The 13,017-nt window shown below is 42.6% G+C and overlaps 2 protein-coding genes across 7 annotated transcripts in view; one reads left to right on the top strand and one right to left on the bottom strand.

Moving 5' to 3' along the window:
* The window catches only part of PTPN22 (protein tyrosine phosphatase non-receptor type 22), a 41,376-nt gene extending 33,893 nt beyond the window's left edge, over positions 1-7,483 (bottom strand). For both annotated transcript variants that reach the window (XM_006118786.4, XM_075910287.1), the window contains exon 1: positions 6,657-7,483. In XM_006118786.4, coding sequence (XP_006118848.2) covers positions 6,657-6,743 — 87 coding nt within the window. In that variant the 5' untranslated portion in view covers positions 6,744-7,483. The remainder of the gene's footprint in view (positions 1-6,656) is intronic.
* Positions 1-13,017, top strand: part of LOC102454290 (polymeric immunoglobulin receptor-like) — a 55,532-nt gene that overhangs the window by 26,254 nt on the left and 16,261 nt on the right. For 4 of the 5 annotated variants that reach the window (XM_075910298.1, XM_025182474.2, XM_025182477.2 and 1 more), the window contains exon 2: positions 10,459-10,568. The exons of the other annotated variant lie outside the window; for it this stretch is intronic. In XM_075910298.1, the coding sequence (XP_075766413.1) occupies positions 10,529-10,568 (40 nt within the window). In that variant the 5' untranslated portion in view covers positions 10,459-10,528. The remainder of the gene's footprint in view (positions 1-10,458; positions 10,569-13,017) is intronic. 5 annotated transcript variants of the gene reach the window in all.

Raw genomic sequence — 13,017 nt, 5'->3', positions numbered from 1 at the left:
TGCTGCATCGGTTGTGGATTGGTTTCCCTGCTGCCAGAGAGGTTCTGTGGAACACTGCTGCAGACTAAAATGATTTGTGATTCCACTGAGCCATTAGAAACATATTCTTTGCTTCACTACACACTGACCTTTGAGTACTGAACATTTTATTATTTCTGCCCACATTGCTTAGTTATAAGTCTGGGCCACTGTGCATGGTGGGATGACAAGCAAGGAATTAATGCTGCTGAATCTCAAACCTAATAATTGGGGATGGTCCCAACACATTTTTGCTTTGTAATCCTGAAGTCTAGTACTTATTTGTCTATTGCTTCTCTGTTGCTGTGGAATGATTCTAGGAAATGAAGGTTGGTTCCCTGATGACCTTAGCTCTGGCATTCCTGCCTCTGGCAGACCCTAGGGTGTATCTCTGGGAAGCCTAGTGCATGGGAGTCTGCTAGAGGATTTGATTGAGGAGCCTCCATTCATTCTGACAGAGCTGATGCTTTCTCATGCCCTTATAGCCCCATTTCATGACAGCTCTGTGTTTATCTCTGAATTTGGAGATGCAGAAAACAAGAAGTTTTGGGCCAAAAGTATGAGATCACTTGGGCAAATGTTCCCCATTAGAAGGAAGGTTTCAGAAAAGTCCTGCTCCACTTAGTGGGGTACACAGGCTGGGGGAGGGAAGGCTGCTGTTCTTTTAATCTAATATGCATTGACTTACCAGCTGAGGCTGCTCTCCAACAGGATGTGGAAAGGGTGGCTAAACCAATCAGGCATTAGAGGAAAAACAAAACACATTGGTCTCATGACACTTGGACAAAAATAGATCTGTGGTCTGATGGGTGAGCATTGAAAAACTGGCATCCCCAGGGGAAAGATACACTTGGAAGGTAGTTTTCTCCATAAAAACTAATATATTTGATTCATCAGTTTATAGGAACGGAACTCCACATTTTCCCTCCAGTTGAGGGATCACTCAGCAGTTTTCCAGAAACTCAGAAGAGGCAACCAGTTTGCATCAAACAAATGGATAGCAGCACACTTCCTGTTTAACAAAGGAGGTGCAGCCTATGAGGGCTACAGTCCCAGAAAGCAGTGCTTCCACGATCCCTCTTTCTCTCCCGTGTGTTGTGCAAGGGAGATAGTCAAGGTCAGAACCAGTGTCAGCTCACAATTCTGTTTACATTTACACTGAATTTCCATCATCATTGCACATAGGCCACTGTGAACTTGGAGGAAGTTAGTCCCCCTCCCCCAATTTAGCACATGTTTAGGGAATGCATTAATAAAATGAAACTAAGTTTGAAACACTGGGAAATCTGCCAAAAAAGAGACTAGATAAAGTGTTATCTACCCTTTCATATAATCAGAGTGGATTGATTTAAATCGTTGATTTAAATTATTTATTTAAAATCACCACAAAAATCATTGGTTTAAATCAAGTTACCAAAAAAAGCTGAGACTGACTATGCTTATAGTGCACTTAATTTTGCAGTCAGCCCCATTGAACTCACTAGCACTTCTGTTTTTTTGTGTGGTTTTTTTGAGAAAACAAGCATACAATGGGGTTCCCTTGGAAAAGCTGAGTTATGCTGAAATAAGAAAATGACAGTGGCAATTGGCAACTCTAGATTTCTCTTACTGCAGTTTTCTGTATTGTATACTTGGGTGAAAGATTCTAAACCTAATTAACTAATTAAAGAAGCCACAGAAATTAGCTAAGCTAAACTTTTTTTCTAGCAACATCCAACACAGCAAACAGCTTGCAGATTTTCTTGTCAAATCACATTTATACTAAAAGGCATAGCAGGAGTTTTGAAGAATGATGCAGTGCAAAGTGAATTACTTAAGCTACTAGCCAGTTGATCCACTCAGCCATATCCACATCTTCATCTACATAATTTTCTCCCAATAAGCAATTTTCCTTGTGAGGTTTCATTCTTGCATCTAGGCCCTGCATTTTCTTTTTGCCCTACTTATACTTAACAAGTTTTGCTTTTTTACTCAAAGAACGAAATCCTTCAAATTATTCCCAGATAGGGCCTCTCATGCCCTGAAGCCAGGATAGTGTTTCTGTGGCAAAAATGTGGGGGAAGATAGGAAGCTGTGTGCGTCTGTCCTTTCCTACATATTGTCTCTGTGTTTAGACCGTGTCTTAACTTCTCTGCTGTGCTTGGCCAAGGTCCACCACCATATAAGCATGAACAAAAAGAGTCCTCTCCAGCCTGTGTTTTTCTTTGCACGTTACTTTTTTCATCTGCTGAGAAACACAAATTGGAAGCCCAGAGCTTTCAAGAAGCAAGAGCTGGTAGTTAGGCTGGACAGTCTAGGGCCATTAATCATGTTTCTGAGTGTGTAGGAGTATCATGTTTGTGATGAGATTTAATTGTAACTGTTATTTTTAATGAGAAATGTATTTTATTGATGGTTTTTTAAAATAAAAAAATCAATTTTTTTTAAATCATTAATTTTTATCCATCCTGCATGTAAACACAAGGCCAGGGATCATACAATGAAACTAATACAAACAGGAAGTACTTTTTCACACAATGCACAACTACTGTGTGAAACTCACTGCCATGGGAAGTTGTGGTGACCAGAACTGGATTTTAAAAAGAACTAGATACATTCATGGAGCTAGAGCTATCAGTGGGTATTGGCCAAGATGGGTGGACACAACCCAATGCTTGCGAAGGCCCTGCACCTCTGACTGCCAGAAGAAGGGAAAGGAAGATGGGAGGAGCACTCTGTACTAGCCCTATTCTGTACACTCTCCCTACAACTCTAATAAGGGCAACAGCTGGAGATAGGACACTGGGAAAATATAACATGGTCTAAGCCAGTAGGACAGCTCTTCTGTAAGCCCTGCATTAACTTTAGAAGCTTCAGAGGGGTAGCCAAGTTAGCGTGTAACTGGAAAAACTGAAAAAACAATGAACAGTCTTAGCAGCACCTTAAAGACTAACAAAACATATAGATGGTATCATGAGCTTTTGTGGGTACAAAGTGGGTTGATACCATCTATATGTTTTGTTAGTCTTTAAGGTACTTCTAGACTATTTGTTGGTTTTTATGTTTTTCCATTAACTTTAGAATCAACATTAATTTTAAAACATCTTTTGAGTTAAGGAAATAGCTGTCACTTGTCATGTTTGTTCTACAGTCAGAGGGAGACAGGAGCAGTGTCGTATTTGGGTAGAATGAGTCAGTAACAGGGCTGCAGAAGTCACAGGAGAATGTGCATCAGGCTACGTCTAGACTATGGGAATTTTTCGGGATACCAGAGGTATCCTGAAAAAAACCCATCGTGTCCAGGGAAGAAAGGAAGGGGGCTTCCGAAAGAGGGCTTTTTTCTGGCATTTAGCCCAGTCTAGATGGGCCAAATGTTGGAAAAGCCTCTTCCGACAAAAGAATCGGGAAAAGCGACACAAAATGTGGAGTGCATTTTGCGTTGCTTTTTCCAACAAAACCTTGTAGTCTAGACCTAGCCTCGGTCCCACATTAACAAGAACATAGGGGATAGCCCTAAGGTAGTGGAACAGCAGGATAGCCTCTCTGGATTTCAGATCTGTAATGTCAAGATGTGTGGTAGATTGCACCAAAGGTAGAATCTTCTGAGTTACCCCCGTTAGTGCTGGCCCCCCTTCCAAGTAATATTTTAATGAAGGGGACCAGGAACCACTTGGCATTCAGGGGCCAACACTTTTAAGCATGACTACAAGCAAAGGTTATTTTCTAGTCTTCATCTTCTGTCACCACGGATTTTGACATGAAGCAATTTGGCAGTCTGATACCCGTGACATTGCAAATAGCAACGTGAGTCTACCCAAATGGAAAATCTGGATACAATCAAGTTCTGCCATTGGCATCAGCAATTACACAATGTGAATGCACAAACATGTGTTTATACACAGTGGGTGTTTATAGGGATAAAGGATACAAGCTTATTTTTGTGGCTTATTCATGACAAGCAGCTTTTTAATACAGAGAAAAGATGTCTGGACCATATTTGGCTTTGGAACGTCCTCTCCCAGCACCAATGAAAACACTTTCTACCTACTATTTTTGGCAGATTGCAGGCAGTGCACAAGCTACACACTCACTTTCCCCAGAGACCAGCACATTCATCCTGGTCTGACACCCCCGCTACCTCAGCCTCCCTCACACAATACTGCATGTGCTTTAGAGACTGTGTGGAGAAAATCATCCACCGGTGACATTGCTTTTTTCCATGGAACAATTGGACTGTTACTACAAGGTACACAGCACTCAGATTAATCACTGCTCTCCAACAGAGGCACCTGAGAGCTGGTGATAGGAAAGTGTCATCTGCTCTCTAAGGGTACACCTACACAGCAGCGTTATTTTGGAATAACTGACGTTCCAAAATAACATAGTGCACATCTACACTACAAGCCTTTATTTCAAAATAATGTTGTGCTGGAGGACTTCTTATTCCAACTTATGGTAACCCTCATTTCATGAGGAGTAAGGGAAGTCGAAGGAAGAGTACTCTTCCTTCGACTTCCCGCTGTGCAGACAGCGCAAAATGCCGAAATAAGTTATTTTGACTTAAGCTACGCAATTGACGTGGCTGAAATTGCATAGTTTAATTCAACTTTAGCCCTGCTGTCTAGGTGAACCCTAAGTTTTTAAAGTGACTCAGCTCCAACAGGACATAGTGGAGGCCGGCTCACATGGGAGCCATCTGAGCAGACTCCAGATTCTTTCCAGCGGCTTTGGCCATTCACAATCCCCTTCTCTCCTCCTAGGAAGGGGAATCAGATTACTAGTTCTACAAATGCCTCAGGGGTACTGAAAGCTGGTGGTAGCAATGGCTTTACCACCCTTCTGAAGTTTCTAAGTCTTGCTGAGCAATAAGAATGGGTACTGTTTATCCTAGAGCATCAGGGACTAACCCAAATTATGGGGCTAGTGTAGAGCCTACTATGAAGGCAAATCTCCAGCAATCCAAAACCAATTAACTTGGTAAATCCTCAAATACAATTCCAGCAAAATTCCCAGGATTGTGTCAGCATTAAACAAGTGATTCTGGATTTACATGACAATCCCTCCTCACTCCTAAGATCACACTGAAGAGCCCATGCCCAACTGGTAAAGATTGGGGCCTTGAAAACATTAAACAGAACTATGAAATTATGACTGGTGTTGAGAAAGTAAATAAGGAAGTGTTATTTGTTTTTTCTGATAAACACAAAAACAAGGTGTAACTAAACGAAACTAAATAGTCAGCCTGTTTAAAACAAAAGAAGTATTTCTTCATACAATGCACAATCAACCGATGGAACTCTTTGCCAGAGGATGTTGTGAAGCTCAAGACTATAATAAGATTCCAAAAAGAACTAAATAAGGATAGGTCCAACTATTGCTATAAGCCAGAATGGGCATGGATGCAAAACTATGCTCTGAAGTGTCCCTAGCCTGTTTGCCAGAAGCTGGGAGTGGACAATAGGGAATGGATCACTTTATGATGGCATGTTCTGTTTATTCCATCTGAAGAACCTGTCATCGGTCACTGTCAGAAGACAGGATACTGGGCTAGAGGGGTCACTGACCTGACCCAATAGGGCTGTTCTTATGTAACTGCAGGGAAGCATACAGCTCAGCCCGCTGGCCAAATGTATCTTAAAATGGGGTCCTGAAATGTAGATTAGGACAAAGATGGTCTGTTGCAGCTTTTGCTCCTGGTGACCTGAAGCAACAGAAAACTTTTGTTCAAGGTGGGGAGAGCAAAATGCCAACAATATTGCTTGCAGTGTTATTCTAGCTATTGGTTCCGGGACACGAGAGATAAAGTGAGAGAGGTAATACCTTTATTGAACTAACTTCTGTTGGTGAATGAAACAAACTTTTGTGCCCTATGAAACTGGAGAATTCTGTGAAGCTCAAAGCTTGTTTTGGTCACCAACGGAAGTTGGTCCATTAAAAGATTAACAAACATTACAGCCTATGCATTCATGTTAGATAAAATGCACATTTCCGTGCAAACTGGTGCAGCCCATCACACCTTAGAAGTTTTCAATATGGACTTTAGTGATGCAGACAGGGGATAGCATTCTTTAACACCTAGTTTCTGATTTTTTCCTCTTTCCTGCTCTAATCATGGTGCCAAATGTCAATTTGAAATATTGACTGCAGGAATTTATCAGGGATTTTCTCTGCAATCAGCTCCCTAGGTTGGATTTTCTTTGTGGCAAGTGGGCTACTGGTTTGAAACATAGCCAAGTGATCACCTGACATACCCAATTGGGTGGGTAATTTAGTGTTGACCCACTTCAGTTCATACTTTCCTCTGAGATAGATGGTTGAGGGGAAAAGGCTTACAAAATTTAGAGACATGACAGTGGTAGCATTGAAGCAGATAATCCCTTTGCCTTGCACAAAAAGTAAACTATATTCCTACAAATACATTTGCAAATTAGGAAACAGGAAGCATCAACTGGGTAATTGTTAAACACAGCCTCATTTAGGAAGGAAACTATTAAACTGTTTTTTTCTCTTTAACGCTGTTCTTAAATTAATTTTTATTCTAGAATTAGTAAAAAAAACAAAGCATTACAAATAATAATTACATTCCAGTTCAGAATTATCTTCAGCAATTCTGTCTTCCCATAAAATCAGACTCAGAAATGTACTGGTAGGTGACTTACCAAAAACTCATTTGCAAACTCCTCTCTGTTAAGTTTCCTGCTTTGGGCCCTGTGCAGGTTCTGCAGCAGAATCTCTTTTTGGTCCATGTTGTGAGATAGGGAAAAACTGGTACGGCCAAGCGGAGGATGGACATGTCAAGTGCATGTCATAGCGGAAAGCACCAGCATGGAGAGCGCCTGCCGAAGGCTGTGGTTTACTGACTTCATTGCAGGTCTTAAAGGAAATTAGTGCGTAACAACCCGTGTGGCCAAAAACAAAACAAAAAAAAATAGAGAAAGAGGGAGAGAGACTCAGGGCCCTAGTGCCTCCTTTTTAGAGTGTGAACAACTGCTCATTTCTTTATAGATAAGGGAGGCTGGGTGGTCTCACTAAGCTTATCTATGCAATCACACTTCACCATATCCCCACAGATAGGGAAAAAAGGCATTCCATCAGCAGTACAAACCAGGGCAAGACTGGCCACATTCACCAGCATTATATATAGTTCTGAGTCTCACCAGAAATGTTCCTATGCTGACAGACAGCCATCTGAGTGGAAGACTTTGACAAGCCTCTTTCCAGGAAGATAGCTTCTGAAAGACATTAGTCGTGCCTCAGGCCCAGAGTCCTCCAGGAAACCCTGAAATCCTCAGAAGTCCCTGAGTTTTCATATGGCCTGGAATGAACTTTGGAAAGTAACTGTCCACGGAGGCCACTCACTATGAGATTGTGCAGGTCCTGGAATACAGGTTATTTATGTGACAGTTCTCAGAGCTTCCATCCCAGAAAATGGATGTTTAATCCACCATTTCAATACGGACAGTTTGGCTGAAAACAGAAGTGTAAAGTATTTCCTGTATTTGGAGCAAACTACTTATTAACAGGGTTGGAAAGTTAGTACTTCCGTTCTTCTTTGCAGTAGGAGAATGCTGCCCCCAGCTGTTTCTTGGCTGGGACATGTAAATGTCAGGCCCAATAAATGCTGTATCACGCACATTGTGCAACTGTTCTGATTAGACCATGGACAAGCAAAGCCAGTTTCTTCAAAGCTGGCTTCTTGGGCTGATTGGGGCTCCTTGGCACAAGAAAACATTTGGCAGCATGACACCTTTGATTAGAGAGATGCCCAAACCACACACAATCTGGATATCCAACATCCATTATTCAGCAGTGTTCAAGGGCTTCTCAGGCCCCAGCAGTTCAAACGCCCACACAAACAAACCACCCATCTAAGTATTTATGAGGCTCTCATCACTGTAGTATCAGAACTTTGCTGCCCTTTACAGAGTTACTCATGTTCTCAAAGAGCAAATCTGAAGCTGTTTAATAAGGTAAAGTTTTACTCTTTGCTAGGGGTACGTCTACACTACAAGTTTTCTCAGCAAAAATATGCTAATGAGGGACTCTTTGCATGAGTCACAATCTCATTTGCATATTTTCTGCCAATCCATTTTTGCCCTGGGGTTTTTGCGCAAAAACAAGCAATGTGGACGTTTTATTTTTGCACAAAAACCCCTTTTCCCACATGAGCGGTATACCTTCTTTTGGGGGCATAAGGATCTTGCGGGAAAAGGGGTGTTTGCGCAAAAATAAAATGTCTACATTGCTTGTTTTTGTGTAAAAACAGATAGGCAGAAAATATGCAAATGAGATTGTGACTCATGCAAATGAGTCCCTCATCAGCATATTTTTTGCTGAGAAAACTCACAGTGTAGCCATAGCCCAGCAGTTTTCAGCTGAGGAACTCAAAGCACTTTACAAATATGACTATCACCTCTCAACTCTTCCCCACTGTAGATTTACTGTGAAGGATCCTGAATTTCTGAGGGGCTCACAGAAATGATTTGGTATGTGTTATCTTTGCCTAATTCTGTTGGCAACTGAAGAGCTTTACAGAAGTTGGTTTAGTGAGGTTTTTGTGGATGAAACCACTGTTAAGTCATTGGATTCAATTTTTGACACATAGTTTATATCTTTAAAATGTGTTTTAATATTACCTCAGATAAAGTAGAATGAGCAAATCTCCAACCCTTTGAAAAAATGTCTAAACAAGATGAAAGAAGTCTGTAGGTCAAGTGAATGACGCCCCAGATACATGAGCAAAATCTAGTAGTGATTGGTCATTGGCATATCTTGGCTACACTTTTTGTCCATAACTTCGTTTTTTTAAAACAATCAAAAGAAGGAAGTCTGTTTTATTGGCCCATGAAGATATCCCTTCTGTAAGCCTGGATTGAGACTCTGCAGATACGCTCAATTGGCAGAGGGGTCACATGGAGTGAAGAGCAGAGGTCAACCCAGAGTTGGATTAAAAATATCAAAAACATTACTTCAGACCCAGGATATTTTACCAATCCGAGAATCCAGCCTTTTGGATGAAAAAATACCTGCCAAAATCAGCCCTTCGATTCTGCTGTCTCCAATGAAAGGCCACACTGACAAGAATCAGATTAGATACTCCAATGGAAACAAAGACACAGCAAAAATAATCACTGTAATAGCAGCAAGGTGGCCTTTTAACAAACGAGTGGTCTAGAGAACAAGAGACGGTGCGGGATTCTGCACCCTGTTTCGGCTATTTCAATACATTGTGATACCAGTTTGAGAAGCGGTATCTTTGAAAGACATTTGATGTTATCCTGTAACAGAAAACATACTAAGCAGACCAGAAAAAAGCTTCCTAACAACGAGGTCTATCAGACTGTGGAGGATTCCCCCAAGGGAAGATACTGTAGGAACAACCCTGCATTGGCCTTTGAGGATGGATTGGATCTGATTTAGCAAGGCAAACAGAGGTTTAACTCAGTAGTTCCCAACCACTGGTCTGCAGACCACTGCTGGATGTGAACAACTGGCTGCTGGGCCACGCCACACCCCCATGGCTTGATTGTTGGCTCGGCGGGATTCCCTGTAAGCTGCATGGCAGCATGGCCACACAGCTGCTAACTGAGCTGATGTGCTGTGGCTGGAGTAGAGGACACTGTCCCTACTGGGGCCTCGGAGCCACTGGAGGGCTGCTGCTCTGGTAACCAGGGCCACGTGGAGGGTGGCTGTTCCAGTGGCCAGGGCTGGTGCCACATGGAGGGCAGCTGCAGCTAGAGAAGAAGCTCCTGGGTGCCCCCACACCAGTCTCTTGCCCCACTTCTCATGCAGGTGGTGAGACCAAGGAACCAGGTGCCCACAGGCCTGCTCTCCTCACACTCACGCTAGTGCTGCTGGGCAGCTCCTTTCTCCCTCCCTCCCCTCTCAGCGGGAGCCTCCCTTGGCCTCCAGCTGCTCTCAGCCCAGCCAGTGCACATACACAGAGACCTGCTGCTGCCTGGCCACGCGGAGCTCTGCTTGTGGATCCCCTCGAGGGGCTGCTGGGCTGAGCAGGGGCTGCCACTACCCAAGCGGCTGGGGTAGAGTGAGGGGACAAGGTGTGAGAAGCCCTCCAAGTTGGAGTCAGTGCCCTGCCGCTTTCATCCCAGCCTCTCCCCGGCTTGGTTGTACCCTCTCTTTCACTTGCGCCCCTCACCTCCCTCTTCCCTTTCCCTTCCCTTCTCCATCTTCTTCCAGTTCCCTTGTTGTGTGTGTACAGATGCAGTGTAAAATAACGTGACCACTTAAAATTAATTAGCATAATGAATATGCAAGTATTTCGGTACCAGCCCGCCAAAAGTTTTTGAATGAGTTTGCTGGTCCATGGTATAAAAAAGATTGGGAACCACTGGTCTAATTTATGGTGGCATTGTTCCTGAAGGAGTCATACAGTTTTCAACTGGTAGTATTTCTTAAAGCCACATTACAAACATGATCTAATAATGCAGTGGCCTCTTGTAGATGGGCGGTAACAAGAACAGGAGCTTGGCGTTTCCTGCACAGAATACTTTGAAACTGGCCTCAACTCAAGATGAGAACCTGCTTTGTACTTTGGATTTCTTTATGTACAGGTAATACAAATATTACAGCACGGTTGTTATCTAAAATGTTTTGAGTCACAGGTGTGTGTTGGTCAGACAAAAATTTTCTTCTCTGTTTTTTGTGTGTGTGTTTTCACTGAAGTAGCTTCATAGCAAAAAGACTTTCAAACTGGGGTAAATCTCCCTGGTGCCAGTCACTTTTTACACAAGTCCAGGTAAATGAGCTTGAAATGGGGCCCAATTCATGTTTTGCTCATGTTTGCCATATAATTTGAAATTTCACATAGGTTATGTTTTAGGTCCTTTGAATTTTCTAGATAGTTCATTTTTGTTTTGTTTTTCATATATTTTTAATAGCGCGTTCCTGAAATTTGTCTATGACAATTACCAGAAACTTTGCAAAAAAGTGAATCTTGGAGTACATGGGGTAGTTTTATTCAAAGAAATGTTAGGATTAGGAGTAATTATTTTCCTTTATTCATCAGCTTAAAATGTATGCAAACTGACATGCAAAAGCTCTGTGAGGAAACACTGAGGTACTTGTAGAGCCATGCGGGTGGAACCATGGATTTATTCTTGAGATGGGCGGAGGGTCGCGTGTGGAGGTTATGGGAGCTATTAATCGATGAGATGAATTTGAAAGAGGAACTTCAAATTTTATGTAGCAGCTGATAGATAACATGTTGCATTTTGTCGAGGATTCTCAACAAAGCAACTGCTGCTTGAAGAACAGAATCTTCATGAATGTGCTTCCGTAGCTAAAATGTGCAATAAATGTTAACTCAGAGTGTGCAGACATAGCTCTCTAGTGACACTCTTTGCCCTTCTCCCAGTCACTGGCCCCCCAAAACATCCGATGAAGAAATTTGGTGAGAAACAAAGCTTCTTGGGCAGTGTTTACCAAAGATCAGCAATTAAAAGAAATTCAAAGTTGACGCTGTCTGAATACTTTCATGAATACTCTTGTACTGAGTCATTAAATACCTGAGTGGCCCTCATTAGAATTATAAACAGATCCACACTTCATATACAAAAATGATACATGCACAAAAATAGGATTTACAGATTCAGCAGATTGTACCTATAAAATTGATATGTTACATTATGCATTTTGCATAAAGCATCTTCAGTTATGCATGTTCATATTCATAAGCCAGTTTTCATAAAGCAGGGGAGAGCTGACACACAATTTCTGTTTGCAGTGATGAGAAATTGTTGCATAGGATTCCAGCACAGTTGGCAGAGCTAAGATTCCAGGTGTTGTAGTGCATGCTGGTTGTGTTAGAGGTGATGTACAGATCTCTGGCTAGACAAGCAGAGAGTATATGATGTTACGTGACAGGTTTTAATTTTTGTTTTTGAGCTGCATGAGTTAGGGATGTTATATGTGTGGCTACCTTAACTAATACCTAATGTAAGTCTCAGAGGGGTAGGAGTGTTAGTCTGTAATTTAAAAAAACCCTAATAATCCAGTAGCACTCTGGGATACATCTACACAGCAACATTATTTCACTAGCGTTATTTCTAAATAATTTAGTCCGTGTCTACACGTCATGGAGGATAGGCCCATCAATGGCTATTAGGCAGGATGGCAGGAATGGTGTCTCTAGCCTTTGTTTGCCAGAAGCTGGGAATGGACTGCAGGGAATGGAGCAATTGTTGGTTCCCTGTTCTGTTCATTCCCTCTGAAGAACCTGGCATTGGCCACTGTTGGAACACAGGATACCCGGCTAGATGCACCTTTGGTCTGCCCCATTATGGCTATTTTTATTATTTTAGGGTATGTCTACACTACCCCGCTAGTTCGAACTAGCGGGGATAATGTAGTCATCCGCAGTTGCAAATGAAGCCGGCGCCATTTTTAAATGCCGGCTAGTTCGGACTCCGTGCCGCGCGGCTACACGCAGCATGGAGTAGCTAGTTCGGATTAGGCTTCCTAAAACAACTGCAGTTGGGGAAGCTGGGGCTGTACTGCCGAGGGAGGCTGGAGCCATGTGCCCTTCTCCCGCCCCGTGCTCCAGGGCTGGGGAAGCTGGGACCGTGTGCCCACTTCTTCCCGCCCTCTCCTCCCCGCCGCTCCTGGTAGGGAGGGGGCACATGCGCAGCATGGCACCTTGTAGGGGCAGGGCCCCAGCAGAAGGGGTGGGGCTCGTCCAGCCCTACCTTCACTGCCACCCACACATAGCTTTTATAGAAGATCCCTACAGAATGAGATCCTTTTGCTATGTTCTTGTTTTAAGCAAAAACACTTTATAGATTTGTATAGCAATACACAGATTTAATCCTGTTAAATCCTATAGGATCAACAAAATTGTATCCCTGCTATATAAAGCTGTGAAAATTGATCTCATGCCTTTGGTCTTTTCTGTAATGGGCCACTGCAGCTGATGGTAGAATTTAGACTCAATGATATCAAAATGAGGGGCACAAGTATGAATGAGGGCCATGTCTGACCCAAAGTTTTGTAAAACACAACCGG

Source organism: Pelodiscus sinensis, chromosome 27 (genome assembly GCF_049634645.1).
Source record: "Pelodiscus sinensis isolate JC-2024 chromosome 27, ASM4963464v1, whole genome shotgun sequence".
NCBI lineage: Eukaryota > Metazoa > Chordata > Testudines > Trionychidae > Pelodiscus > Pelodiscus sinensis.
Note: the sequence above shows the minus strand (reverse complement) of the source record. Positions and strands in the feature narration are given on the sequence as shown.